This window comes from Apiospora aurea (assembly GCF_038362705.1).
Source record: "Apiospora aurea strain CBS 24483 chromosome Unknown utg000001l_segment0_segment0, whole genome shotgun sequence".
NCBI classification, from domain to species: domain Eukaryota; kingdom Fungi; phylum Ascomycota; class Sordariomycetes; order Amphisphaeriales; family Apiosporaceae; genus Apiospora; species Apiospora aurea.
Genome location: NW_027117388.1, coordinates 476,932 through 504,461, shown reverse-complemented (window position 1 = coordinate 504,461; position 27,530 = coordinate 476,932). Strand labels below are relative to the sequence as shown.

The 27,530-nt window shown below is 50.3% G+C and overlaps 7 protein-coding genes across 7 annotated transcripts; 4 read left to right on the top strand and 3 right to left on the bottom strand.

Moving 5' to 3' along the window:
• Positions 1-7,641: 7,641 nt before the first annotated feature.
• PG986_000176 (GTPase-activator protein for Ras-like GTPase) lies at positions 7,642-9,967 on the top strand (the record flags this gene model as incomplete). Its single annotated transcript, XM_066836398.1, has 3 exons — positions 7,642-9,058; positions 9,135-9,740; positions 9,807-9,967. 3 exons carry the CDS (start codon positions 7,642-7,644, stop codon positions 9,965-9,967), a joined length of 2,184 nt encoding a protein of 727 aa, XP_066705291.1.
• Positions 9,968-11,074: 1,107 nt separating this feature from the next.
• On the bottom strand, positions 11,075-11,833 carry PG986_000175 (uncharacterized protein; the record flags this gene model as incomplete). Its single annotated transcript, XM_066836397.1, has 3 exons — positions 11,075-11,239; positions 11,271-11,476; positions 11,803-11,833. 3 exons carry the CDS (start codon positions 11,831-11,833, stop codon positions 11,075-11,077), a joined length of 402 nt encoding a protein of 133 aa, XP_066705290.1.
• Positions 11,834-13,546: 1,713 nt separating this feature from the next.
• On the top strand, positions 13,547-15,720 carry PG986_000174 (peptide transporter ptr2; the record flags this gene model as incomplete). Its single annotated transcript, XM_066836396.1, has 4 exons — positions 13,547-14,100; positions 14,189-14,354; positions 14,418-14,924; positions 14,977-15,720. 4 exons carry the CDS (start codon positions 13,547-13,549, stop codon positions 15,718-15,720), a joined length of 1,971 nt encoding a protein of 656 aa, XP_066705289.1.
• A 1,911-nt stretch (positions 15,721-17,631) lies between these two features.
• On the bottom strand, positions 17,632-18,324 carry PG986_000173 (uncharacterized protein; the record flags this gene model as incomplete). The annotated part of the gene is made up of 2 exons (XM_066836395.1): positions 17,632-17,806; positions 17,873-18,324. The coding sequence occupies 2 exons, from the start codon at positions 18,322-18,324 to the stop codon at positions 17,632-17,634; spliced, it is 627 nt and encodes a 208-aa protein (XP_066705288.1).
• Positions 18,325-18,803: 479 nt separating this feature from the next.
• PG986_000172 (uncharacterized protein) lies at positions 18,804-19,877 on the bottom strand (the record flags this gene model as incomplete). Its single annotated transcript, XM_066836394.1, has 2 exons — positions 18,804-19,223; positions 19,320-19,877. The coding sequence occupies 2 exons, from the start codon at positions 19,875-19,877 to the stop codon at positions 18,804-18,806; spliced, it is 978 nt and encodes a 325-aa protein (XP_066705287.1).
• Positions 19,878-20,992: 1,115 nt separating this feature from the next.
• PG986_000171 (uncharacterized protein) lies at positions 20,993-22,268 on the top strand (the record flags this gene model as incomplete). Its single annotated transcript, XM_066836393.1, has 2 exons — positions 20,993-21,965; positions 22,027-22,268. 2 exons carry the CDS (start codon positions 20,993-20,995, stop codon positions 22,266-22,268), a joined length of 1,215 nt encoding a protein of 404 aa, XP_066705286.1.
• Positions 22,200-23,285, top strand: PG986_000170 (uncharacterized protein; the record flags this gene model as incomplete). The annotated part of the gene is made up of 2 exons (XM_066836392.1): positions 22,200-22,216; positions 22,916-23,285. 2 exons carry the CDS (start codon positions 22,200-22,202, stop codon positions 23,283-23,285), a joined length of 387 nt encoding a protein of 128 aa, XP_066705285.1.
• Between the last annotated feature and the right edge of the window lie 4,245 nt (positions 23,286-27,530).

The following is a 27,530-nucleotide window of genomic DNA, read 5'->3' as shown; positions in this document are numbered from 1 at the left end:
GTGTCGCAGCCGGGACAACCGCCTCCCCACAGCGGCGGGGGCCGGATGAGAGACAACTCGTACCTTAGTTTTTTTTTTTTTTTCTTTTTTTTTTTCTGTTTTTGCCAATCGGATGACTCGTAACTCGCCAAAAGAAAGAAACCGGATGTGACTGTGATATAAATAAGTCAGACACTTGCTCGAACCGATGTTCGACCCTCAAACAAGACAGTGAACGCACGCTCGAGACAGAGATAAGTATGATATGTCGGTCAACAAACCCCGTAGCTCCAACCACCGGCCGTAAGAAAGGCCAGTCGATCGTCTGCCTACTTGCCATATTGGAACGGAACCCTCTCTCCACATAATTGCCTTGATCCTGCCCAGCTTGCGCGCTGCGCCCCCGGCCGTAGATTGCGATATGTGACGGAGACCCGAAAATCAAGGCGGCCTTAGGATTGCGATGCGTCGTCATGCGATTCAGACGGCTGCGGTACGTCTAGGGACATTGACTCGTGTTCCCCACGATCGGCTGCAGGGTTACAGAAAACGGCCTGCAGCCGTGCCGCGTTATGTAGCAGCAATCCAACCAACAGGCTGACATCACTGGGGAAGGGAAATTTTAAGAGGCTACACACGCGCACGCATACCGCAATCGGCAGGACCGTGAACGTCCATCCGCTGGGGGGGTGTGGGTGAGAAACTGCACGACCGGATCCTTGGGTCGGGCGTTGGGCTCATGGGTCTTTGCCTTCTTTCTTTCTTGGGCGCGGTTGTGTCAGTGTCACTCAGTTCAGATTTCCCAAGGCGGGCAGGCGGAGGCGGGCCCGAAAGTGTCGGATGCCCGGTTGCGATGCCCAGTGGTCAGCTGGACACGCCATTGTAATCTTAATCGTGACTGACCCGTGGGATGCGAGAGACATGAAGAGAAAGAGGGCTGAGGCGGGCGCAAACGCGGGTAACAAACATCCAGCTGCTCCAGACTGCGGATCGCCGACTTTGCCGAGATGAAGCTGGGGAAAAAAAAAGAAAGTGTCCGAGCACACACAGCTTAGGTACGGCAACAAGTATCGCTGTATGTACAAGTAGCAAGTGACGACTTGGTCACCTGCCGCCCCCTGTCCGTCCCCTCTCTCCCCCCACAAACTTTAGCAGGTTAGTCAGGTACCAGGGGAAGCGAGTAACAGGCACAGCGGCAAGGAACGAAACTAAAAGAAACACATTTCGGGCTAGACCGAGACGGACGATTCAATTTCTCGATGCCGGTAGATTTTACCATGTTGTGTATTTACTAGTATCGCCATGGAAATCAAAAGCGAGGAGAGTGACGAGCGAGACGGAAAATGACAGAAAACCACAAGGAGAAGAGAGAGAAGTTCATCCAACATTGCGCGCTGGATACATACAAGCCATTTCATTTCCTTGGTCGCTTGGCTTTTCATTCATGTTATGTCATGTTATGTTGTGGCCAAGTCGCACTACACATGTCAAAATCTGCCAAAACTACGTCTGACGAAAACAGTCTCTAACAAGTCTCATAAGTGTGTCCAACCTAGCAAACACTTCCCCGGGCGAACTTGCTTCTCATCCGAGAAACTGTACTGTAGCACCCTGGGACATCGGCGCTGGCTTATATTTGCACTCGTGTTATCATTGGCTCGTATGCGAGCAAAAGAGTCCGTTTCGTTATCGGTCCTCGCCGGGGAGCCATGTGCGAATGCCTAGTCTATTGGTAGCTTCGGTCGCTAGGCTTGCCGGTGGCTTGATAAGAACCGCTGGGAAAAGGGGGAGGAAATGCGGCGATGCGCACTGGATGCGACCAGGCTTGGGAGGCGCCCAAAGACAGAATGTGCATGGCGCTGTACGGGCTTGTTGACCATTGTAGCCACACATGCTGCACATGTCGCCCGAAGAAGGGAAGATAGGCCGCATGTGGCAAGGCGTGTCTGTCTGTCTAATACTGTCTTGCCCGGGGAGGGACGGCTATGCCGCATTGAATGATTCATTCAAAAAAGCAAGATCGTCCCATGTACCCCGCGTCGGAACCATCAACGGCTCACATCTTATGTAGACGATATGCACATGGCAACGAAAGGAGCCGGATCGTCTTCGACAAGCAGCAGGGGAGCAGGAAGCTCCATACGGAATGAATCATTTCCTGGGGATGCGTCAGTGGGTGCTAGGGAGTCAGCCGCAAAAGATGGGCCAGTCTCTATCTGGAAGTTACGACGACAGTGACGTGGCGGCTGGCCTCTCATCCTGGGCAGGAGAGGCTTGAGCAGCAAGCCATCGTGAGTGAATACGACAGCACTGCGCGAGCGGCCAGGACACCGCGGAAGCCTAGTGGCTTTTCGTCGAAAGGCCGACCGAAGATACCGAATCATGGCATGCCGCCGTGACCGTCCCTCCGTTTGGCGTGTCCTGACTAGGTACTGGGAGAGTGTTGGCATGGTCTAGACTCGCGGTCAGATCCAGCCAGACCATCTTACCCGTCTGATTACCTAGGTATTAGTTCACGCAAGCATCAACATCAGATGTATGTTTGGTGGTTTGATCAATATGGCACAATGGGGAATTGGTGTAAGCCAAGAACCGCAGCCGCAATACAAACTGATAGATGTGTCTGCGGTATCTCTGCAATTCAATCTCACCAAGGCTGAGCTAGTCAGGGTTGGTGATAAGACACTCCCAGCTCTGCGCGGGATCCAAATCGTACGTACCCTAGCGGGAGTGTGTAGGGCTCTTTGGGGCCCCAAGGCTGACGTCGCTGTGGTCTCACGAAATCTCGGTTCCATCCACGGCCGTTCCTGGATCCGCGTCGGCTGGCACTGGCATGGCATGCTGGTGTAGCGCACTGCACTTTTGCCGACATGTTGGACATGCGAGAGATTGGCAAATCCCACACGGCCTGCCTCGTTCGCTCGCTCAGCCTGGAGCGGATCTGCAGCGGGAATTCGAACTCAAGGGTGCAGCCGTGCGTGAGCGCGGGCGGGAGAATGGGGGTGGGACGTTGGGACGACGCTTGAAGGCATGCTGAGCAGCACACACACTCTCATACTCACACTCAACTCAACTCAGCCTCCCCTCCTTATTAGGCTCTCGACGCTCTGTCAGGCACCAGGCACAGAGTCCGGCTATTTTGCCTATTAATTCATTTACGCGGCGCCCCTGCCAAAATAACCATTCAAGGTTTGTTTCATGTTGCAACTTCGCAAGGTGCGCCGGATCCTTGCAGCCGCCCGTCAACTTACCGACACGTCTCTTTCTTCTTTACCGACAATACCACAGTAGGTCGTCCGTGGAATGGATCATTCTCGGCAAAGGGAATTCGCTTCTTGTTTCGTTTGGCCGGGGTGTCCCTGGCTTCGACTCTGGGAGCCCGGAGGCTCCTGCCGTGGGACTTTGGACCAATGGCGCCCAGGACGCCGCATCTCGAAGCGCTCGCTTGGTTTTCGAAACATAGCTGACATGCATAAGGTATGCATGCATGCATGCATGCGGCCAACCCCAATCCAACGAGCTGGTACCTAAGGAAAGGCCATTGCATCTCCATTCGTGCCATGTGAGATGGAATGGATGTTGGAACAGGACGTCAAATGGCGAGAAACGCAATTCGATCGGCCCTTGCAAGCCCTAGGTACATACGTAACTTTCCCTTCGGTGCTATCCATCAGTCAGGCCGAACCGAGAAGGTTCCTCGAGACCGAAAATACGAGAGAAGACTTCCATGTCGCTGTATGCAACCAGTGCCTGTGAGCACGGCACGGCACTTCTGCGAGCACTTACAGAAAGCAGCCCGTTAATTATCTCCAGCATTGTTGCATACATGCAGCAAGCAGTTAGGGTTACATGGCGCGGGCGCTTTTGCTGGCGGCGTGCCCCCGAGCAGCACCTGAACCCCACGACCCTTGCAGATATGCTTGCCCAGCTAGCCCAGCGTGCCTTTCACAGTCGAGGTGGTATTCTCAAACAAGCTCTAGCGCCGGCCCAAGACCCCCATATCGGATCAATCATCAGACCTTCTGGGTCATCTCTGGATGGCATGACGAAAGGAGATACGAAAGGATCCATGCGCATACGATGTACCGTACTGTGCTATTGGCGACTACCGATGTACACACGTAGATGTTGACCCATTCATTCTCCTTTACGATGACGAGCGCGAGCAGATAAGAAACGAAAAAGTATTATTAACCGCTTTTTCCCGTGATGATGCGCTGCTGCTTGTGTCTCGGGACCCTAGGGACCTGAGGGAGATCAGCTTCCACTGCCACTCGCGTGCCGTCTTAACGAGTGCGTCATCCCTGCAGCATGCATAATTGGATTGGATTATCGAGGAGGAGGGCCGCGCCCGTTTTTTATTCAAATAGGTGTGATGAGATATGCCTTATGCCGCATGTGCCCCCCCGGCACGCTCGACTTTGTTTCAGAGCCAACAATAACCCGAGAAGGGAACAAATGGAGGAGATGCATCGCGGCCTCGGGTGGTCCTGGATGGTCCTGGATGTCACCAGGTGTTTCGATTATCGAACATGAGCCTGCGCAGCTCCCACATCCTCATTCATGCTATGCTGCTAGCTGCCTGCTATCAAATTAGAATCGTCGGTAGTCTGGTCGGTACGGTAGGTACTGTGATTGAGAGCCAAGAGCGCGAACGATTGCTTGATCCATTCCTGCCCCATCGGGCTAAAGTAGGGCCCCCTCCTTCCGATCGACGTTCCTGGCCGATCTTTTTTGGACTTCTCTGCGCCCCCCAACCAAGACATTTGCACACCATCTTCAGACTCCAGAAGCGAATCTATCTATCTCCTCGCTGGAGCCCCGGCCTAGTGGCCCAGTCAGCAAGTGGCCCTAATCCCAGGGCAAACGGCACGCAGGTACCGAGAGGCCCCGATCACATCCAGCAGCGTCGAAGGAGGTGTGCAATACGGAGTATACACGAACGATTCAACCATGCAGTAGATAAGGCAGGTAGGTGACTTTTTGATTCTCGTTGAACGCCACCAGCTTTGCATTCATACTTGTAGATGGAGATATCTCGGTGCAACAAGACGAGGCCGGCCGATCAATAATGAGTTGACATTGATGATAGCGACTCCGAGACTCCTCTTGTTCCCTCTTTTCATTCCTTTTCTATCCCATCTGTCTCGGGGGAAACAAGTTTGGCCGACCGACTATTGGCTAATCGCTGCAACCCATCCATCTCGCCTACTACAGTATTACCTGCTTGTACGAGTGGCAGTAGTAACAACTATACTACAGGTTAGTATATCCAACATTGAAAATGTCCATATCAGGTAAAATCGTATGTCGCGGGCTTGCTACGTGCCTGCTTCCAAATCCAAATCCAAATCCAAATCAGCCAGCCAGCCAGCCAGCCAGCCAGTCAGTCATCTCCACTCTTTCGGCTCTGCCAACAACCACCATCGGCCAATTAGGCAGCTGACTACCATTGAATACTGCAACCATCCCTAAACCAGAGTGGGAAACGGCCTCGCCGTGCTAGGCTGGAACGAGCAGCAAGAGATGAAGAAATACGTATTGGTATTGTGACTCGGTGGGAGTGCGTGTTGCGAATCTCTTCTGTTGTGAGTCATCATCATCATCACCATCATCATCAGCTGGTTCCAGTTCCTCGCAATGTAATGTGCCTGCAACCTGCAGGCTGCTCCATACCGTTGTATTTGATGTTCAGAGAATGAGATGATGATATATCAATCAACGCATGCGCACCATCTTACAGGCATGGATGGGCAATTGCACTGCAGATCGATCCGCTTCCGTTTTTTCTTCCGGCTGTGTTTTGCCTGCGTGCTGCTCTGTTTTCCCCGATTCCCCTTTTAATAAGGTGGGCAGTGGCAGGCCTGCAGGCCAGTGGCGCCCCCCCAAGTCTCTATGTAGAGTCTCTGCCCAGTCTTTTTCGCTGGGCTCCAGTCTTTCTGGCACCGCCCCTCGATGTGCCTGACCCTGCTGAGCTCTCTGCACGTTCTGAAACGGCGATTATTTGCAAGTATCAAATCAATCGCGGGTATCCCACTTGGGGCCTGGCCGACTCGCCGCGCTACTGCACGAACTGCTGCTGCACCCTTCAATTCTAGCTGCAGATGCGCTACCAGCGACCCTGGAATCCTGCAATCCTTGACCCCAAGGCCGTCCAACCATTTCGTCCCCCCAACACCCTATCACCCTCCATCGGCCATCAGACAGTCAGGACAGGCACCAAGCACCAAGCACCAAGCATCTCGGCCCCTCCTCGTCCTACCTCATGTACCTATCTTGCTACCTTAACCCATAACGAACTGGATTTCACGTTGTAGTAGTGTGTGTCGCTGTCTTCCTGTCTCTCTGTCTAATCGTGCTGGTTGTTGATTGGAGACGACCTGGAAGTCGCCCACTCTCTCTCTCTCTCTCTCGTCTTTCTTCCCCTTTCATCAGAATCCGAATCAATTCAATTGAACCAATTCGCACTCTCCCTCCTCCCAACACACACCCCCTCCCCCGTAAAATCAACAACGTCCCTTCGACCTTTTCCCTCTTCCATTCCGGGGCCTCCTGTCTGTGTGCTTGCATTTGCACTTGCGACAGATCTGCAATCATCGCATCCAAAGAAGGCGACGAGACCGACCGGCCTTCCAAATCCTTCCAGCCCCGTCTCAGCCAAATCAAACACGTAGAAAACTGGTGCAACATTTCAGCTGCAGCCTGCGTGTCTCGAACAAGAACGGTTGTCTTGTCTGACCTCCAGCAAGGCCATACCCTCTCTCCCTATTCGTCGCCCTTTTCGACCGGCAACCGCTCGCACTTTATGTTGTCAAACACCAATTTCGAACCCGCTGCTCATAATTATACCTAACCTGCCCTATTGACAACCACGCGCCGCCCAGAAGGCTGTTTCTGTCCGACCTAATATATACGCCCGGAAAACCCACTCTGCCACCGAGCGCAACTCCTCTCGTGGGCCCCTAATTGCATTTAGTGCCGCGCCTGGCAACTACTGGTCATAAGGGGTAGCCTCTTACTGTTTTTTTTCCCTCTAGAGAGATTGAAGCAGCACACACATACACACACGCACACGAGTCAGCTGAAAGAAAGCTAAATCCCGAGATACCCCCCCTTAGAAAGGCGCTTTCAATCGACGCGACTCGGAATAAGAACAAGGCGTGTTACCCCGACGCCTGACGCCAGGAGGGACCACTGCGGCATTCCTCATCGACATTCCGTGGCGCGAACCGGCCTGGTAGCCGACCCTCGAGAAACCCCCTACACTCTCTTGCATTCCAGTCCTTTCATTTCACCTTCTGCTCTCAGCCAGCGAGGCGATCAAATTCCGACCCGACCCGACCTACTCTTACGAGAAGCCACGCCCGACTTTGTCGCGCTCTGGCGCCAACTCTTTATTTGCCAGCAAGTCACCAAGTGTGCTTGCCCATTACCGGAAGAAAAGAGCGTTCAGTCGCCCGTGCCAATTAGCACCACCGCGACCTATCGCCGCCTCCTCTCCCCTACGAGACTGCCTTTGCCAGTCACGCGAGACCTCTTGGTCGATCCACCTCCTTAATGCCGCCCAGGACCAATTCGAGCATGTCCGTCATGTTACAAACTCCCTCACGGGCGTCGACAGCCTCGTCATCTTCATTTCAGCCAATATCTCGCCAGAACACCATGTCGTCCTACGATGGCTCCCGATCAGCCCGCCAGTCGAAGCGATATTCCATGTCGGCGCTGTACATGTCCATGTCCGCCAACGAGAGCGAGTTGGAAATCGAAGATGAGTTGGCCAAGGCCCAGAAGGTTCTCCGCGAACTCAAGTCCAAGATCTCGTCGCAGTCCAAGAAGAACTTTGTGCTCGAGAAGGATGTGCGGTATCTCGACTCGCGGATCGCCCTGCTTATCCAAAATCGTATGGCACTAGAAGAACAAAACGAAGTGGCAAGCCATCTGGAAGATGGCACCGAGCTGCAGGAGGGTTCGTTCCCCAACGACGACAAGACGCAAAAGTACGGCAACTTGCTGTTCCTTCTTCAGTCTGAGCTGAGACACATCGCCCATCTGTGCCGTCTCGTATCCATGTCCGAAATCGACTCGCTACTACAAACCGTCATGTTCACAATCTACGGAAACCAATACGAGAGCCGCGAGGAGCATCTCCTCCTGACTATGTTCCAGTCCGTCTTGACATACCAGTTCGACACGACTCCCGAGTACTCCTCTCTCCTGAGAGCAAACACGCCAGTCTCTCGAATGATGACGACTTACACACGCCGTGGTCCAGGCCAAAGCTTCCTGCGGTCTGTCCTCGCCGACCGAATCAACAGCCTCATCGAGCTTAAGGACCTCGACTTGGAGATCAACCCGCTCAAGGTGTATGAACGCATGTGCGAGCAGATCGAAGAGGACACTGGCAGCCTGCCGGCTTCCCTACCGAGAGGTATCACCGCGGAACAAGCGGCAGAGAACGCCCAAGTCCAGGCCATCATCGAGCCCCGACTGACCATGTTGACCGAGATTGCTAACGGCTTTCTCAACACCATTATTGACGGCTTGGATGAGGCGCCATACGGAATCCGGTGGATTTGCAAGCAAATTCGAAGTCTGACGAAGAGAAAGTATCCAGACGCCAACGACCAAATCATCTGCACGCTTATCGGAGGTTTCTTCTTCCTTCGCTTCATCAACCCCGCCATCGTTACGCCAAAGTCGTACATGCTCATTGACGGTGCTCCGGCAGAGAAACCACGGAGAACTCTGACCCTGATCGCCAAGATGTTGCAAAACTTGGCCAACAAGCCATCGTATGCCAAGGAACCATACATGGCAAAACTGCAGCCCTTCATCCAGTCGAACAAGGACCGCGTCAACAAGTTTATGCTCGACCTGTGTGAAGTGCAAGACTTCTACGAGAGTTTAGAGATGGACAACTACGTGGCATTGTCTAAAAAGGACCTTGAGCTTTCAATCACGCTCAACGAAGTTTACGCCATGCACGGCCTCCTCGACAAGCACACTGGAGAACTGTGCAAGGACGAGAACTCCCACTTGGCACTCATCATCAACGAACTTGGCCCGGCTCCCCCCGCAAGTGCCTAGGAAAGAGAACCGAGCCATTAACCTGCCTCTCTTCAGCCGATGGGAGACCGCCATTGATGATTTAACAGCTGCTCTAGACATTACTCAAGAGGAAGTGTTTTTCATGGAGGCCAAATCGATCTTCGTCCAGGTCATGCGATCTATTCCGCCTAACAACTCGGTTTCTCGCAGGCCCCTCCGACTGGAGCGAATTGCGGACGCCGCCGCTACGTCCAAAAACGATGCTGTCATGGTGCGCAAGGGTATCAGAGCAATGGAGCTCCTGAGCCAGCTCCAGGAAATGAAGGTTATCGACAAGTCGGATCAGTTTAGTCTCCTCAGGGATGAGGTGGAGCAGGAGCTGCAGCACCTCGGTTCGCTGAAGGAGGGTGTGCTCACGGAGACACAGAAGCTCGAAGAGGTGTTCAAGACGATCCGGGATCATAATTCGTACTTGGTCGGGCAACTCGAGACATACAAGAGCTATCTGCACAACGTTCGGAGCCAATCGGAGGGTACCCGCCGCAAGCAGCAAAAACAACAGGTACTCGGCCCCTACAAATTCACCCATCAACAGCTAGAGAAGGAAGGTGTCATTCAGAAGAGCAATGTTCCGGACAATAGGAGAGCCAACATCTACTTCAACTTCACCAGCCCCCTTCCTGGCACTTTTGTTATTTCACTCCACTACAAGGGTGAGTCCCTCGATAGTGATAGTTGGATTCCTTCATTCAGCAGTCCATTAATAAATGAACCTACAGGTCGAAACCGAGGACTCCTAGAGCTGGACTTGAAGCTCGACGATCTGCTCGAGATGCAGAAAGACAACCAAGATGACTTGGATCTCGAATATGTTCAGTTCAACGTTACGAAAGTATTAGCATTACTGAACAAACGATTCGCGAGGAAGAAGGGGTGGTAATCCAGACAACTTGATTCGCAGCATACCGATTTCTTCAATACCCAACAACTTGCCGTTACTCTGGACGTCAACCGTCGGTTGCGCTCTCATCTCTCTTCCTTCCCGTGGCTTGGCGTTCTGGCGGGTCATTTCGACGTGATACCAATACTTTTGATATACGACCATCGATTTCCTCCTCCACATACTCTTGGAGATGGCTTGCCGGTTCTTTTTTCCTTCTCTCTGACCGACCCACGATCTCCTTGTACTACTATCGAATCTTACTCGGAGGACACGCTTTGTTTATGCATCCCGCTTTTTTCCAACAGCGACTTACGATCTTCCCTGTTTTCGGCAGCACTGACGCGCCGGCTCATGTGGCTACCGGGCAATACACGCTTTTACACCGGTGTTTGCCTGTATATTTCTAATAATTCTACCTTCCACGGCCTCTTGGCAAAGCGGCGTCGACAAACTGCTGCCGACCACAATGCTTTTAATCACCAAGTTATTCCCGTCAGTGCTACGACTACGTTTTGCACGACACAAGCAGCAGACCGCCCCCCCTCCCCCCGCCCGATCATGGCGATGGCGGACAGCGACTGGTATGATGGGATGTGGACATTGATTAGGGGGAATGGATTTACGGCTGGTCCGGAGGCTCAATGTATTACTCGTCTTTTTAGGGCTGGGATGGGCACTTATAGTAATTCCCTTATGAAGCATGAGTCGTTGACGCTTGGGTTGGGCAATTTGCTTTTTCATTTTTCATCTTCCTTCCCCTCATCGGAGCAAGGAGGGGAGAGGCATGCCATGGTGGGAGCTTATACGCAAATCAGGGGTCCCGGCTTGGTAAAGGGAGGGTGGAGGGGCCGTGTGCGTGCGTGCGTGTGTGTGAGCGTGGTCAGTTGGTGCTTGGACGGATAGGGGTTTCTAGGTTGGTGTCACAACAGCCACTGGTCTGAGCTCTCTTCTTACACACGCAGATAGACGAATCTCATGAAACATTACATTTCGATTTGACTGCCGATTACTAGCTCCATACGTCCGGCTGATGGGCCCGCACCAGACGCGCTATGTGAACTCCATGTTGTCCTGCAGGGGCATCATGCCTACCACCATACCGTCCTACAACTGACAAATCACGTACGCGTATTCTCCGCGACGGTCCTCTACTGCGACGACGCCCTCCTCGCTCGCGGTGGTGGTGGCGTTGACCTCTCCTCCCCCGTTGGGCCTATCCGTTGCGCCCTTATAGAAGAACGTGTGCGAGCAGGTGAGGCGGCGCATGCCCTTTCTTGTGAGGGGACCAGTCGAGCGTTACCTCGACCTCGGAGTCGGGCTGGATGCGGCCGTAGGGGATGTTGAACTCGAAGGGCACCAGGCCAGTCCAGTCGTCGGAGAGGACGGCCGGGCTGGAGCGGGAGGCGACGCCGTGGATGATGGTGCCGTTGGACGCGACGTCGGTGTAGGCGACGTAGGCGCTGTAATGGGCGCCGTCGTTGGTGGAGCAGTGGGGCAAGGTGCGGTCTAGGACTAGGGTTAGGTCGTAGGCCGGGCCGGGCCGGGGGACCAGCAGGTGTCGCCGGGTTGGGGGATGAGGCGGGGGGTCTGGCAGGAGGGGGATTGGCCCATGGTGGTGGTGTCCTTGCGGTGTCGTTGAAGGGGGCAGGGACGGGGTGGGATGGGGAGGTGAGGTTTCGGCTTCTTGGTAATGAATGGTGTTGCTTGCGGGAAAGGGGAATGAGAAAAGAGAGGATCAATGTATGTATGAATGGATGGGTGGACGGATGGTGTCTTCTTCCCAAAGGCTTCGACTGGGGCAGAAAAGAGGAGTTTGTTATATAGTCAGTCACCCGACGGCTGTCGAAATGGTGGCGATGCCATTGCTGCTGTGGGTGGGCAGGCACCTACCTGGTTGGGCGTTGGTGATATTCGGACCTGCCGACTAACCAATGTTGCTCCTCAAAAACGGATCTTTGTTGACACGGCAATGCTATCAAGATGTTTGCCAGTGATGCAGAGGCATCAACAAGACAGCGGGCTATAGGTAAGGCATGTAGGTAGCCAGTGTTCGGCGGCCCCAGCATTTCTCTAGTTGTTGCATTGCACTGGGAAACCTTAGATGCTGCGAGCATAGCCTGAGGTCGTGATCAACCAGCCCACCTCAAGTTGACAGGCCTCAAGGTCCAGGAAAGAAGTGCCGACTTCAACCTTTCGGGACGACCTCACTCACTCTATGTATGGGCTGGTTCTGGTTGACAGACGCATTGATGGCAACAACAGAGGCAAGAGATAACCTTCTCTGCCTCCCTCTTTCATCCGGCTACACCTTCCATCGTGGAAAGCGGTGTCAGGGCTGTGAGCAGTGATCGAGTTCGAGTGTCCTGGCTGCTTCGCCGTGTAAGTTGAGCTCGGCCGTGCTGGAGATTTGGTACCCGCCCAAACAAGTGGCTCCAACCCTGGCGAGCCGCTGCTAAGCTAAACGGACTCGGGATTGAGCACGGAGAGGAGAGGGAAGAGATTTCCATCGCAACATTGCACAAAATACGCTCAGGTAAGTAAGGCTTATCCGCCGCATGTAGTCGTACGGCAGGACTATGCGACCGACCTTCGGTCGTAAGGCAAGCAAATGACGGCAAGCTCAAGGCCGTCATGTGACTATGGGGCGGTCCTTATCGCTCAGCTCCCATCACCGACAGGATGTATCGCCGGGCCAGATCGCTCTCGGTTTTCCTGCATATACGACCGTCGCATCCAGCAGCTCGCTCAGCGATGCCATGTATACCCTGAAAGGCAGGAGGCATTTTGCCCAGGCATGTGCCAAGTCTGAGACCTATCCCCACCCTACAGAATTGGCCTGCTGCGTTAGACTCCGCTGCCCCAAGCGCTCGGCCTAAGGTGCCGAGAAATGCCTACCTCACTGAAGCTTTCGCCAACTCAATTGACCCCGAGCTACCAAGGAAGCAATAATGCGATGGAGGCCGCTCACCAGCATATCGCTGCCTGATTTTGGAAGGTCCAAGGGCCTATGGAATGCCGGAAGAACATCCAAGGAACCCTGTGAAGCCGAAGCTCTGCTAGGTAGGACTGTGGCAGGGGTGGCAGGGCAGCTCTTTTTCGCCTGCGGTGCTACACGGCCACGGATTCGCGCCCGCCTGTGGAGAATCACGAGATGTTGGTTCATTAGTGATGACCCTCGAGCTATCGGTCAGAATTAAGTGCAGTCTTGGCTATCTGGGATGCCATGTCTCTCATAGGCACGATAGGATGCAACCGCTGATCATGTCTCGAGTTGAATGGCGTGCGGGGGAGAAACGTTCCATTGGCACTCCCTCAAACTCAAACCCTACATAACGAGGCGCCAACCAGCGCCCGCGGCTCCAGTCGTTTTCTTGCACACTCATTGAAACCATTCGCATAGCCCCTCAAAGTCTCTCTGTCCGTGTTTCGGTATCTGATCAAAAAGAAAAACCAGGGTGACGCAGTCCAAGTTACGTACACCCTTCTGAACCCCGACTCGGAGTCGTGCTTGGTAACGAGGGATCGAATCTTTGTTTGCGTCCCACGACTGGGTTTCCGTGCTGTAGTACAGATCTAATGTCATCGACGGAAGACAAGGTGGAAACGGCGGGGCCCCCCGCGGGGAATGCCACAACCCCACCAGCACCGCGACCGCCATCCGATGTGAAGAAGGACAGCCCCGTCTCGAGTGAAGCTCCCCCAGCGCCCGACACCATCACCGAGAAAGAGGCCAGCGAGAGCGTCGCCATCACCGGCCCCAACATCGCCGAGATCCTCCGCGGCCCCAACGGCGAGGAGTACCCCACGAAAGAGGAGCTCGACACGCTGCGCCGCGTCAAGGGCAAGATCCACTGGATCATCTACACGGTCGCCTTCTGCGAGCTGTGCGAGCGCTTCGCCTACTACGGCACCACCCAGGTCTTCGTCAACTTCATCTCCGAGCCCCTACCGCCCACCTCGGACGCGGGCGCCGGCGGGACCTATGGACAGTCGGGCGCGTTGGGCATGGGCCAGCAGGCCTCGACGGGCCTAACCCTTTTCAACAGCTTCTGGTCTTACCTCATGCCGCTTTTCGGCGCTTACTTGGCTGATACGTACTGGGGCAAGTTCAAGACCATCAATGTCGCCATGTGAGTTTTATTTCTCAAATCCAGTTACTTGTTCATGCAGTTATTGCATCGCGACATATTGGCTCAGACTGATAATATAATATTACAGTGGACTGGCAACCTTTGGCCACATCCTGATCATCGTCTCGGCCCTCCCGCCTGTCATCAAAGCCCCGAACAATGCCGCCATGGCACCGTTCATCATTGGACTCATCTTCTTCGGCATGGGGGTTGGTTTCTTCAAAACCAACATTTCGCCTCTCATCGCGGAACAGGTATGACGGACCCTACCTCTAGGTTGCATCTTCTTTATGCGGTTGTCTGATCCGCCTATCTAGTACGAATCAACTCATCCACGCGCCACCGTCAAGACGCTGCCCAGCGGGGAGCGGGTCATCGAGGACCCCATCATGACCATCTCCGTCATCTACATGCGATACTACTTCTTCATCAACGTTGGAAGTCTGGTCGGTCAGATCTCGATGGTCTATGCCGAGAAGTACGTCGGCTTCTGGCTATCCTTTACGCTCCCGACCGTCATGTTCCTCATCTGCCCCATGGTCATGTTCTGGTGCAGGAACAAGTACGTCCGCCTCCCGCCCACGGGCTCCGTCCTGGGCAAGTCGATGGGTATCATTCGTCTGGGGATGAAAGGTCGCTGGTCTCTGAACCCCGTCACGACCTGCCGCCACATGGCCTCTGACGATTTCTGGGAGAGGTCGAAACCTAGCAAGCTCGAGAACAAGCCTGCTTGGATGACGTTTGACGATGCTTGGGTCGATGAGGTGCGCCGTGGGTTCAAGGCCTGCACCGTCTTCTTCTACTATCCCATCTACTGGCTTCCTGTAGGTCACACCTTCCTACCACCTGTGACTGTTGCTAACCAACATTCCCCAGTACAACCAACTGTACAACAACCTGGTCTCGCAAGCCGCCACCATGAAGCTCGGCGGCGTCCCCAACGACATCGTCAACAATCTGGACCCCATCGCCCTGCTCATCTTCATCCCCATCACCGACAAGTTCATCTACCCGGCCATCGCGCGGACCGGCTTCATGCTGACGCCCATCAAGAAGATCACGCTCGGGTTCGCGTTCGGCACCCTCGCCATGGTCTCGACGGCCGTCGTGCAGCATTACATCTACGTCGACTCCCCCTGCGGCGACCACCCGACCAAGTGCGAATTGGGACCCCCGCCCCACATGAGCGTCTGGATCCAGACGCCGGCCTACGTGCTCATCGCCTTCGCCGAGATCGCCGCCTCCATCACGGGTCTCGAGTACGCCTTCACCAAGGCGCCCAAGAACATGCGGTCCCTCATCACGGCCGTCTTTTGGTTCGCCCAGGCCATCTCCTCCGCCATTGCGCAGGCGTTTGTGCCGCTGGCCAAGGACCCCCTTCTGGTGTGGCTGTACGTCACCGTCACGCTCATCGCCTTCCTTGGCGGCATCGGGTTCTGGTTCACGTTCCGCAAGCTCGATGCCGAGGAGGAGGCGCTCAATACCCTGCCCGACTCCGAGTTCCACGGGAGCCGCAACAAGGACGAGGATCCGGAGGCGACGCTCGCCGTCAAGCAGAGGCAGGAGGAGCAGAGGAAGTTGCGGGAGGCGCAGGGGCTGGAGGGGACGCATGTGATATAGTGGCAGTTGGGTAAATGTCGTTTTGGCAGATGTTTCTGGATATTAGCCAAAGCAACGACTCAGGCTTTTAACTATATATAAATAAATATGAGGTTAATGTTGGAGAATCAATATAATGAATGATACACTTACTATATACGCTGCCACTTGAATACCCTGCTGTACTGCCAGCCGTCTGGGATCCTATGGTTCAACTTCCCTTCCCACTGTTAAAGCACCGTTGACACTGAAAATGTTGACGTCGTCGCCATCTGCGATCTGGATGATGCTCCAGTCGCATCATTTACACTGTTGATCCCAAAAGTGGAATAATCGGTGCCGGTTCACTGTAGTAGTTGGAGTACTGCGAGTGATATTTGACAGGTGCTCACTCGGTGGCCTGGGTGCCGAGTTGTTTGGTACGTCATGTTTCTTTTCTGTTTTAAGTAGAGAGGATCGACAGGACATTTGTTTTAATACCTTGCGCGCCCACTGGCATACTAACAACCGGGAGGACAAGCAGCAAACAACACCACTACCGACGACGAGGACGACGGAGATGACGAGGACGGAGTGGCCAAAGGGCCTGCCCGCCCTGCCTTCTCTTACCTGCGTACCTGGATTGCTCGGGAATTTGGTTCCTTGTGGCTGCGGGTGCGGTGATGGCCGGTTTGGTCGCTGGAGTAAAATCACGCAACGTTTGGATCTAGGAAAGAATGTACATCAAGTACTTATGACAAGTGTGGACACCTCAGACGATTTTGTTCTAACTAAATAGGGGCTAGAACCGAGTGCTACTTGGAAGTTGTGATTGCCCCCTTTTGCTGCAGTCTGGTATATACTAGCACAGAGACACAGCCAACTACAATTCCAGACCCAGCGCTTTCTTCATACGATACGTACTTGCCCGTGAAATTAAATCACTCCGGCCAGCCATTCTCTCAATCTCTCACAGGAGAGAATTGGAAATGAAGACCTATAGCAGAGAGCACATTTTCCAGGATTTGGACGACCCTGTAGAAGTTATCTCAATACCCCTGAGAACTTTGTCTATGTTAGCCAAAAACACCCATACTGGCCTGGGTATATTTACTGGGGCACCATATCAGGAACTTCTTGCTGGAGTCCCAGTCATTGATCACGTCTTTCATCCAGTTGTGGATGTGGATGTGCTCATCAGCATCCCATCTTTTCTCCAGCTTTCTGTGGCGTTGGCTATGCAATTGATGACCGCGAAAAGTAGATAGCAGGCCCTGTGCATTACATTCTTTGTGGTAACCTTGACCGAAACAGCCAATGCTAACGAGTTGCAGATTATAAAGGCCCATTTATTTGAGTCCTTGGTGTCACATGTATTTCATTGTCCTGGGGCAAATGTCACAGCTTTGAACCATTATGACGAGTGTCGAGCCTCGATTGTAGTATATGAATAGCTCCTGAAAGGAACGTGCTATTTGTATCTCCTCAATCCTCAGAGAGTTCTCCGTCCTTGAGAGCATGTTGCAAACGCGTGCAGACCCTTCCTAGTCAATGATATATCCATGGCGATGGTCTGCCCTTCCATCTAAGAAAAGGCTCGCCTCATATCAATATAATCGCATGAGAGATGAAACTCTTGGTCGGACAGAAGCCAACCATGTCTAACGGGGTTAGCTCTTCAAGGCGCATTGGGTCCTAATCCATGTGATCCATGGCGAACTTCACGAGTTCTAGCGCTCCCTGAGTGGGATCTGGAGAGTCGACTTGAAGGCCCTTGGCAATCTAGAGTGAGGGCTTGCGCGGACTATGAATATGTAGCCAACCGAAAGGTTGCTCAAAGGTTCTCGATGGGTGACCCGATATAGAAGCCCAAGGTGCTCTGGTAGAGAGACGTAAAATCACGCTCAGTACCAGTCCAAGCCATCATCGTGTTCAAGTGTCGGATGTGCAAGGTCACGTGGGTTTTTCGATGGCGGTATTGCCATCGTCGGTGTCAGTCTGCGTCTTGTCGGGAACGGTGCTGCCGGCGTTGGTGTCTGTCTGCTTGTCGGAGCAGATCTGGGCGATGGCGTCGGTACTTGTAATCTTGTGGAAGCCCCGGGTGCCGCTCATGTGCTGAATCATATCCCTGACGATCATCAGACACTTGCCGAGTTTGTTCGCACCCCAAGCATGTCGGCTGTCCATGGCTTACTCCTCCTTGAACCCGATGCCCCAGATATAGTCGTACGGGCTCGCCTCCGCCAGCACGCTGCCCGCCGTGCCCACGAGCGCCGCCGTCAGCGCCGGGTTCTGCGTGAACTTGCACAGGTTCCCGACCACGACGGCCTCGACGCCGGCCGCGTCCCAGACGTCGTCGCGGAACCCCTGGACGTTCCGGCCCATGGCCTTGTGCTGGCGCGGGTGCTTCTTGGGGCTGCCGAGGATCGCGTCCGCGGCGCCGGCGTCCCCGAACGCCTCGGCCTTGCGGTACATCATGTACTGCTCGGCCGTGGCGAAGCGGTTCCCGTCGCAGGAGAAGCCGGCGGTGTACCACTGGGAGAACATGCCGTAGGTTTCGTTGGTGCCCCAGAAGAAGACCACGGGGGAGTCGGGGGTGGTCGACGCGCTTCCGTCGAAGCCCTGGAAGGAAATGGGAGGAGACATGGTGTGGCTGGCTTTTTCTGGTGGCTTGGTGTGAAGAGTTGATAGTTGGGTGAGGATTGCGATTGCAAGTAGAATATGTGATGGCGCGAAGACTGTGAAACCGACGAAAGGGAGAAAGAGGAAAGCCAGTCTTTGTATGCAGAGCTCTGAGTCACCAATGGACCGGGAAAGGAACGGGGAGTTTGCGCATCTCTACCATACTGGATAATGCGTAGGTGACGGTTTAATGAAGTTGCATCTCGTTGCGTTGCAGTTTCCTGCTTTACTTCTGAATTTGGTTCGCAAGGGCTGGTGGTAGCCTGCCCGGCCTGAGTCATCCAGCTTTGGCGCAACGGCAGCTCAGCCCCCCAGCTAGAGGTAGCGGTGCTAATAGGTACCCAGCGGCAGCGCTCAGGGCCCAACAGCGCCTGGGCCATGGTAGCCACTTTGCATTGCAAGATCGACCAGATTGATGATAAAGAAACAATTGGTAGCTAGCATTATCCGTCTTGCATTTGGCCAGCCAATGGTGTAAGTCGGCGATACAAGATTCCAGGGGTGTATGGTGTCTCAGTCCCTGCTATATCGTAGAATAAATATGGCTGGGAGTCATCACCATTTTCAGCCAGTTCCGTTTCAGTAGCACCAGTCGTTGCCTGTTTCTCATCTTCGGCTACTTCGAACCACGGCTGATGACTAGGTATAGGAACCTCTTCCGCATCTAGGGCCGACCGAATATCTTGGAAGACCTGGTCAAAGGGTAGCACATAAGCCTCCCCAGACGCATCTGATGACACCACATGCCCGAAGACCTCCTTGGAGTCTTCCTTTATAACCCAGCACCCTGGGTCCCCTGGTCTCAGAATGTTGGCGCGGCTGGTACCATGTGCTCCGGTCAACCCTTCCTCTGAACATTCATCCTGTGGAGAGTCGGGAATGAAGTCTCATGCCTCGACTGCTTTGGTGCCTGGCGCGATGCGGATGCATGAAGCATTGGAGAAAAGACGCCCATGTACATGGCCCTTGGAAGCCATTACGCAAACACGGATTCCGCTGGGATACAGTGCCCAGTCTCTTTCGGCCACGCGAAAGGGAGTTGTATGCGTTTGGGAATACTCTGAGGTACCGGTCTTGACGATGTTCTCTGACAAGCCACTCAGACAATGATTGTCGCAAAGGCGAATCAATGCCCAGCCGTGGTTACTGCTAGAGCTGCGGCAGTTCTCAAGGGAGTATCGTGCGACTTGCCCAATCTCCTGCCAATTCGGTGTCGGTACAGTGCCTACACTGGCAGTGCCAGCCGAGTCCGAGGAGTCCAGGTCATCACCGCTAAAGGTGCCGCTGGCTTCGGAGTATGCGTCAGACTCGTCAGAGTCCGATCGGTCGCTGCATTGAGATCTGTCTTCAGCGTACGCCTCTCTCCGTGGTACCGAGTGGCCGGCTGTAAACCCATAGAGTGTCGTGGTACCCTTGGCCTTGACAGAGATCATCCCGCCAAGTGTAGCTATCTTGGACCCCCTCGCGCCTTTGATTGCAATGTGCAAACCATTCAGACAGAGTTCGTTGAACTCCATCTTGGTAAATACCCTCAAGTCTTCGTTCAAGCGACGAAGGCCAGGATTAACCTCGACCATGAAATCCTTCTCGATCTCTTCGCGAACATGGGATTGATCGAAGAACCTCCTGGCCTTCCTTACTCCCCCGCTTGTCACAACATTGGAGGACGATGCATAGCTTGGCACTGGACTCGCCATCCCCGACCCATCTGATCTTCATTGAGGCGTCCCCCGATACGGCATCGAAGAGGCTTCCAGCAAATAAGCACTTTATGTCACGGAAGCGGTTTTGCTGTTGTTGAGAGATTGGCAGGTTGAGATAGTTCAGCTTCGGTCTTTTGGGCTTGTCTCGGACTGTGTCAGGTTCGAGTGAGCCGTAAGCCGAGTCTGGATGGCTGGCAGCGGTGCTCGCCTCGAGTCTGACGGCAGGTGATGGAGGCGATCGTGACGAGCAGTTCTTCTCAGCGTTTGGTTGTTGACGCGCAAAGAGGTTCCCTTAGCTTGGTGGCAGCTCCCTCCAACGGGGATGCATTGTCAATGTGGGAAACCGTGTATGGCAGGATTGGATTAGAGTCTGGATTTGGACGAGGTGCCGTTCTATTTGCCATCATGAAGGCTTGGATCAATCAGTCAATTGAAACACTGCTGCAGGGAAGGCGGCAGAGGGGATTCACAGGGTAAGAAATAGAAGGAGAACAGGATATGCTGTATATTTTCACATCGATGCACTTGCCCCCTCCCGGAAACTGGCTGGGTACGGACTACGTTGAGTGCCCAAACTTCCGTATGGCTCGCGGGATGGGGTTGATGGGATTGGGCATCAAGTTGCCAAAAGCCAAGGTTGACGTGGCGTCAGATCCTGCCAGCCGCCCTTTGCGGCATGCATGGCATGTGAGTCGGTAGCTTGTTATTGGAGTTGTTTGCTGGCATCGACCCCCTAGGCTCACTTCGATACCCCCAAGCCACCGACTTTGATATGCACGTTGGAACACAGGCAAAATACAGTGCCTCGGGAGTATTTGAGCCCCTGTATTAGGTACATTGCGCTACGGCTTTGTATAATAGGGGAACTACCCATATATAAGAGCTGTTCACAAACGAGTTTTGCATACCAGACAGCAGCAACAGTGTCAATGGCCCACCGCCCGCGCGATCACTTCACTCCAAAGGTTTTCGCCCGTCTCGGCCAAGCTTTGTGGTCGTGGGATCCGTGTAAGGAGTGCCTAGACAAAGATGACAGCAAGGCCTCATCATCTTGCGAGTGTCCAGTAGATCGAGCTAAGCGATACTTCCGTTTCTACCAAGGACTCGTCCTCGACTACTATTCTGCTTGTATCAGCCCAATCTTCAAAAGCCATAATGACTTGTTCCGGGCCATAACTCAGCTACGCGCCAATCCGAAACTTACACGCAATGAGCTTCTGGAATGCGTCGCCCCGACTTGCTCAGATGTTGACGAGCAGGCCAGCGCCACTGCGCTCGTGGTGCGCATTGCCGTGATGCTCGAGTGCTTCACCATCTACCAGTCTGCCGACCGTTTGGAGGACGGCCTCTCGGGCATACCGTGGAGAGATAATACCTCCATCTCCACCCACATTGCCGAGGCATTCTCCGGTCAGGTCAGTGTCACACCGCAGAGTCTGCTGTGTTATAGCGACTTGCGGCGCGGGTCCAAGTCGACCCTGCGCGCCACTAAACTGCGAAAGCGACTCAAGCTACGGCTCCGACCGACGCACGACCTTCGCAACCACTTGCGCCTGGACCGGCAGCGCGGCGAGCTTGAGATCTTCCACCACGCCGCCTTCCTCAAGGAGCAGCTCTGGGCGACCTCACATAAACACCACAACGAGGGTAGCAACGCGTTGGCCGCCATACCACCACTGCTGCCCCGGCAGCTCCTCCTCGAGGCCCTGGACTCTCTGCAGCGCGTTCTGTTCCCGTTAGACGACGCCGACTCGAAAAGGCTTCTGCGCCGTCTCATCAAGAGCCCCGACTCGGCCTTCGACCCGTCTCTGCTCCAGTTCGAGTACAGCTCGCTTCTTGATCATTCTATTGCTGCGGCGCAGAGAGATGAGGAAGGCAAGTCGAGTAGCAACGACCCCGAAGGCGAGCCAGAGAAAGAAGACGGAGCAAGCGAAGTCAACGCCGACCGAGGTACTGCTAGTAGTGGGGGGTGTTCACTACCGATACTGGGCGGCGCGCCTGGCGGAGTTGCGGGAGGAACTCGAGAACCCGCCACCGCGGCGGTGGCTGGATAGGCAGCTCCAGCGCCGGAGCAGTGCGCGATACGTCGTGATGGTGACTCTTGCTGGAGTGGTGTTTGCGGTACTGTCGCTCATCATGAGCGCCATCCAGACGTGGGTCGCGTACCCGGCGTGGAAAGCCCCTAATGACCCGAATGCTACGTAATGCGGACGAGAAAGGGTGTTCTGAACGGTACAGGTGATAATATGTTATGTTAATTGATATAGGCGGTTCGCTGTCTGCAGTTACGTTCCCATGGATCATGTAGGCTGCTGTGCCTGTGATTTCTCAAGACATATACGCGCAGGTTCAGTTACTGCAGCTGGATATGTAGGTGAGTCAAAGCCTCGCCCAGATGAAGAACGAGGGAACATGACTGAGGTCCAGAATCACTTGTATTCATATGCATCATGGAGCAAGTGTTATACTCATTGTGCCATCGTGAAGTATGTAAAGCCTGGGGAGCTTCCCATGCTTAAGCCCCAGTCCATAATCCCTAGTCAAGCACTGGTCCTTCAAGTACAGCAAAGTTCAAGGCAAATATTATTGCAGGGTCACATTGCAGGTAACAGATGAAATAGCGCTTAGTATTCCTAAGCCGCAGCTCATCGTAACGATCGTTGTTGGTGTTTATGTCAAAAAGAGTGATGATGCAGAAGGGAGGAGAGAGAGAAATAGAGACGTCTTCCACGAGCTTGTTGGTGTCGACGGCAATTCAGAGCGCAGACTGTCCCATTTCCAATAAATAGGCGTCGGCTCCCAGAGAAGGGGGGGCGAATTCGCCTTCACCCCATCAACTCAATCACAGACAGGGTACGGCTCCCCCCTAATCTTCTCCGGCTGTCCCGCCGGCGCGTCCGTCAGCGTGAACTCATCCTCGATGGAGAGCAACGCGGACCCGTCCGTCAAGGCCACGGTGAACGTGTAGTTGACCAGCGACCCGCTCTTGATTTCGCCATAGAGGACGCCAAAGTCGAAGGACAGGGGCGGGTCGTACGGGTCTGGGAGCTCCACCGGGTTCTGGGTCGCGTTGACCGTGCGCGGGGCGCCGTCGCGGGCGTCGGTGTACGTCACCTCGGCCCGGAGCTCGGCGGCGGGTGGGCTGGCCCGGTCTTGCTGGGAGTGCGGATCGGCCTCGGTCGTATCGAAATCCACCAAGGAGCCGCCCCAGGCGATGGTTAGCAGGGCGTCGGCCCGGGGCGCGTGGCAGGTGCCGGCTTCCTGCTGCGAGGTCGACTATGGATAGGTTTTAGGTACTCACGGGTTTTACTAAGGACCTATAGGATTTATAGGTAACCTATAGGTTATTTATATATTTAAAATATTACCTACGGGTATTTATAGGTTTTATGAAAAGTTTATAAGTAATTTAAAAATAAATTCTTTTATATATAACGTAATCCACGGTTTAATTGAATATACAGTCTAATTAAATACTTTTTAAGGCCTCGTATAACGAAATATAAATTAATTCTATTATAACGTATTTAATATATTAAAATTAATCGGAATCCTCCTCTTTAAATACTTCTATATTATTTTAATAAATACGTGTATTATACCCGGGTTCTTTATAGATTTTATAGCGTCGCGGGCATGTTTTAAGCTTTTTTATACGACTATTATTTCGGCGCGATTTATTCTATAATTATTTATTAACGTTCTTTTAAGACTATAAGTTCTTTTTAGTTTATATACGAAGTAATTCTTTATTTTATAGTCGTTTCTTTTATATAGTGGCGCCGGTTAAGTATTTTATTTACTTTTCGTAGTGCGGTTATTTTACCCTTTAAAAAGAGCGAGCCGGTGTATTATTTACGTTATATTTTTCGTAATTTAGTTAAATCTAGTTAAAATCGACGTCGGAGAGCTATTTTAATGCCGTACGATACGGTTTTAAATGTATTTAGTTTAGGATTAAGCTTTAATCGGGTTATTTAAGGTTTTTAATTTTTAAAGAATAGGTAGGTTAAAAAATGTCTTTAAAGGTATTAGAGTATATAGCTTTATATTTAATTATAAAATAATATATTCCGGATTATACGGGATGTTTTATTCTTTAAAAGCTTCTTTATATATTTAAAACGGTGAAAGTCGCTTAAAGCGCTTTTAAAAATGTTAGTAGGAAGTTTTCTTTTAAAATATAGGTAATATATGCCTATATAAGACTTTTTAATTTCTTTCTCGTACGCCTTTTTAAATGTATAAAAATAGCCGATATTAAAAGGTTAGAGTTTATGCGACGAATAAAAAGGTATATAGAGTGTAATAATCGAGTTTTTTTATAGTAAAGCTCGAAAGCTATCGAGTAATAGCTTTTATAGCCGTTAAGGATTAATAGGCGGTAAGTATTTTTTATATAAGACTTTATATATTTATCGAAGTATTAAATTCAGTTTTCGCTTTTTTTATTTATAGTTTAGTTATTTTTAATAATTAGGATTACTTAGTTTTTCGGTAATAAGTTATTTTTATATTAAAAAGAGAGGTACGTTTTCCCGGTAAAAATAATATACGGAGGGATAACGTAATTATATAATTCGATGCTTTATATTACTATAATTTATTCCCGGTTCCTTTATTGTATTACTTTAGGCTTTCCGTATCGATTAAAGGTGGTTATAATTATTTTAGATAAAATTTAATTTATAAGAAACCCGGTTTCGTTGAAATTATATATATCCTTTTTTTAAATTTTATATTTATTAATTATATTTTATATAAAAGTAAATTACGCGCGATACGCGTTAGGATTTTTATAAAGAATTTTTTAATAATCGATCTTTTGGTTAAAATGCGTTCGGAGATTTAATTATTATTATATAAAGTTAAAGGTTTAGTTAATATTAATACGTTCCGTATTATATAAATTAAGTAATCGATTCGCTATATTTTTAGTATTATTTATTTAAAACGGAAACGATTATAAATTTAAATTAATTATATATTATATAATTAATTATTTTTCGGAATTCGTAAACTTTTATATTAACGATTATATACTTCGTTATAAAATATTATCGCGACGCCGGTAATATAAAGTTATATAAGGGATATTATATATTCGCGTTACGGTTTATACGCGTAATTTAAGGTTTTTTTAAAGCGTTTAAAGCGTTAATTATATATCGTTTTTTTTCTATTAATTTATTATTATAAGTAGTAAAAATATAAAGTATAAAATATAAGTTATATAGAATTAAAAGAAAGTGTTTAATTAGACCGTGTGTTATAATTATAATAATTCGGGAGGTAAGACTATAGGTTATTATTTTATTATAGAAAACCGAAAAAAATAGGGAAAGAAAGAAAAAGTCTAGCCTTGCCGAGACGATTTCCTTATTTAAATAAGTGGGGAAAAGTTAGGTGACGCTCGGGCTATCTCTCGTATACTCTTGCTGTTACGGCGCACCTTAAAATAGGCTTTTAGTGGCCTTGCTAGCCAGAGTGGGGCAAGGGTATGCGAAAGATAGCCCGAGCGCCACCTGATTTTTCCCTATTTATTTAAATAAGGAAATCGTTCCGGTAAGGCTAGACCTTTCCTTTTTTTCCCTATCTTTTTCGGTTTTTTATAATAAAATAATAATTTATAGTTTTGCCTCCCGAATTATTATAATTATAATATTACCGAAAAAGATTTAACTTATTAAGCTTAAAAAGGCCCTACGAATATCTTACCTTTTTAGAAATTAAAACCTAGATTAATTTCGATTAAATAAAGTAATTAATTAAGATAGCCGCCGGCTTAAAAGAGCGCGATACGCGCGTAGAATAGGCCCGTAAATCGGTGCGTTTTAATATTAATAATATTAACCGTTTTTTCGCGAGCTTAAAAAAACGTACCGCGTAAAACTCCTTATTAATTAAACGCGTATTTTTCGTTTATTTTAACGTAAACCCGATAAACGTAGGTAATTAAAGCGTTACTGCCGGGCGCGAAGGCGAGGACTTATTATTTAATATTAAAGGCGACTTAGAATAGGAAATTACCGCCCTTAAATTATTTTATTAATTATATTAAGTCGAGGCTAAACCTAAGCTGCGAGCGCTTTTCTTTTCCGATGACTTTTTTAACGTTATAAACGAAAATGTTGAAAAAAGATTAAACGATTAGTTATTATATATAATTCCTATTATAATATTCCCGTAATGCTTTTCGTAACTTTTACTAAGACCGCGAAAACCTAGTAATTTAAGCGCGAAGGCTTAATCGTTAAAGGATATTTCGATAAAATATATAAAAAAAACCCGACCGTTATTTAAAAGGAGTTTAAACTGCGAACCTTTTTTATAATAAATTTTAAGGATTAAGCCTTTAATTTAATAAAAATCTTTAAGAACTTTAATATTAGTTTAAAAGAGAGCTATATATAAACTACCGTCCTCGGCGAAAAAGACTTAAATAACGACGCTAACTAAAAAAATGGTTAAGATAAAGGATTAAATAAAAACGGTAAGCTTACCGAAAAAGAAAAGGACTTTATATTAATCGTCGTAAAAAGAGACGAGGAAATCTAGTAATTAAATTAATATATCGTTAATCTCTTAATTCGAAACCGAGGAGTCTCGGTTTAAATAGAAAAGACGACCCGTACCGGCGTTACGTCGCTTAGTTACTTTAAGCGAAACATTAAAATGTTCGACCCCTCTTTATTTATTAATAAAAAAGACTTTAAAATTAAGTTCGACTATTAGTTTATAATTTTAAAGGGTAAGTTAAAAACGAATATTAACTATTACTTTACTAATAAAAATAAGTGTACTTATATTATTAACCGGGTTAGCGGTAAAGCCGCTAAAAACTTATACCCTTTCGTTATTAACGAATAGGACGACCCTTTAATTAAAACTTTTAAAACCCTTTTAAATTATTTATACGAATAGTATTATAATTTTAACGTTTACGAGAAGGCCCGTAAGGCTTTTCGAGACTTAACTATAAAACCTAGTGATAACTTTTAAACTTTCCGACTCGAGTTCGTTAAGCTAGCCGAACACGCCCGCGTTAAAAAAAACGATTATAAACAGGAGCTTAATAATAAATTATTTACCCGATTAAACGAAAAATAATTACTGACTATTATAATAACGATGTTTCGTTTAATAAGTTTTACTTTATTATCCTTCGATACGACTATTAATAGAATCGTAACTACGTTTAACGTAACGGCGTAAAAAAAAGGACAACGTTAAAACCACTAGAAAAAATATTAAACGAAGCACTACCCTTAAAATTAGTTTCGCCGGTGGCTCCGCTACCGGATCGTTTAAATAAACCGATATTTCTCGTCGTATTTTTATTATTAAAATAAAAAAGCTTTTAATTAAAAAAGTATGCTTTAATTATAAAAAAACCGGATATTTCTCCCGGAATTGTTTTAATAAAAAAACCTTCGATTAGTAACGTACTAAACGAATTAACGGATT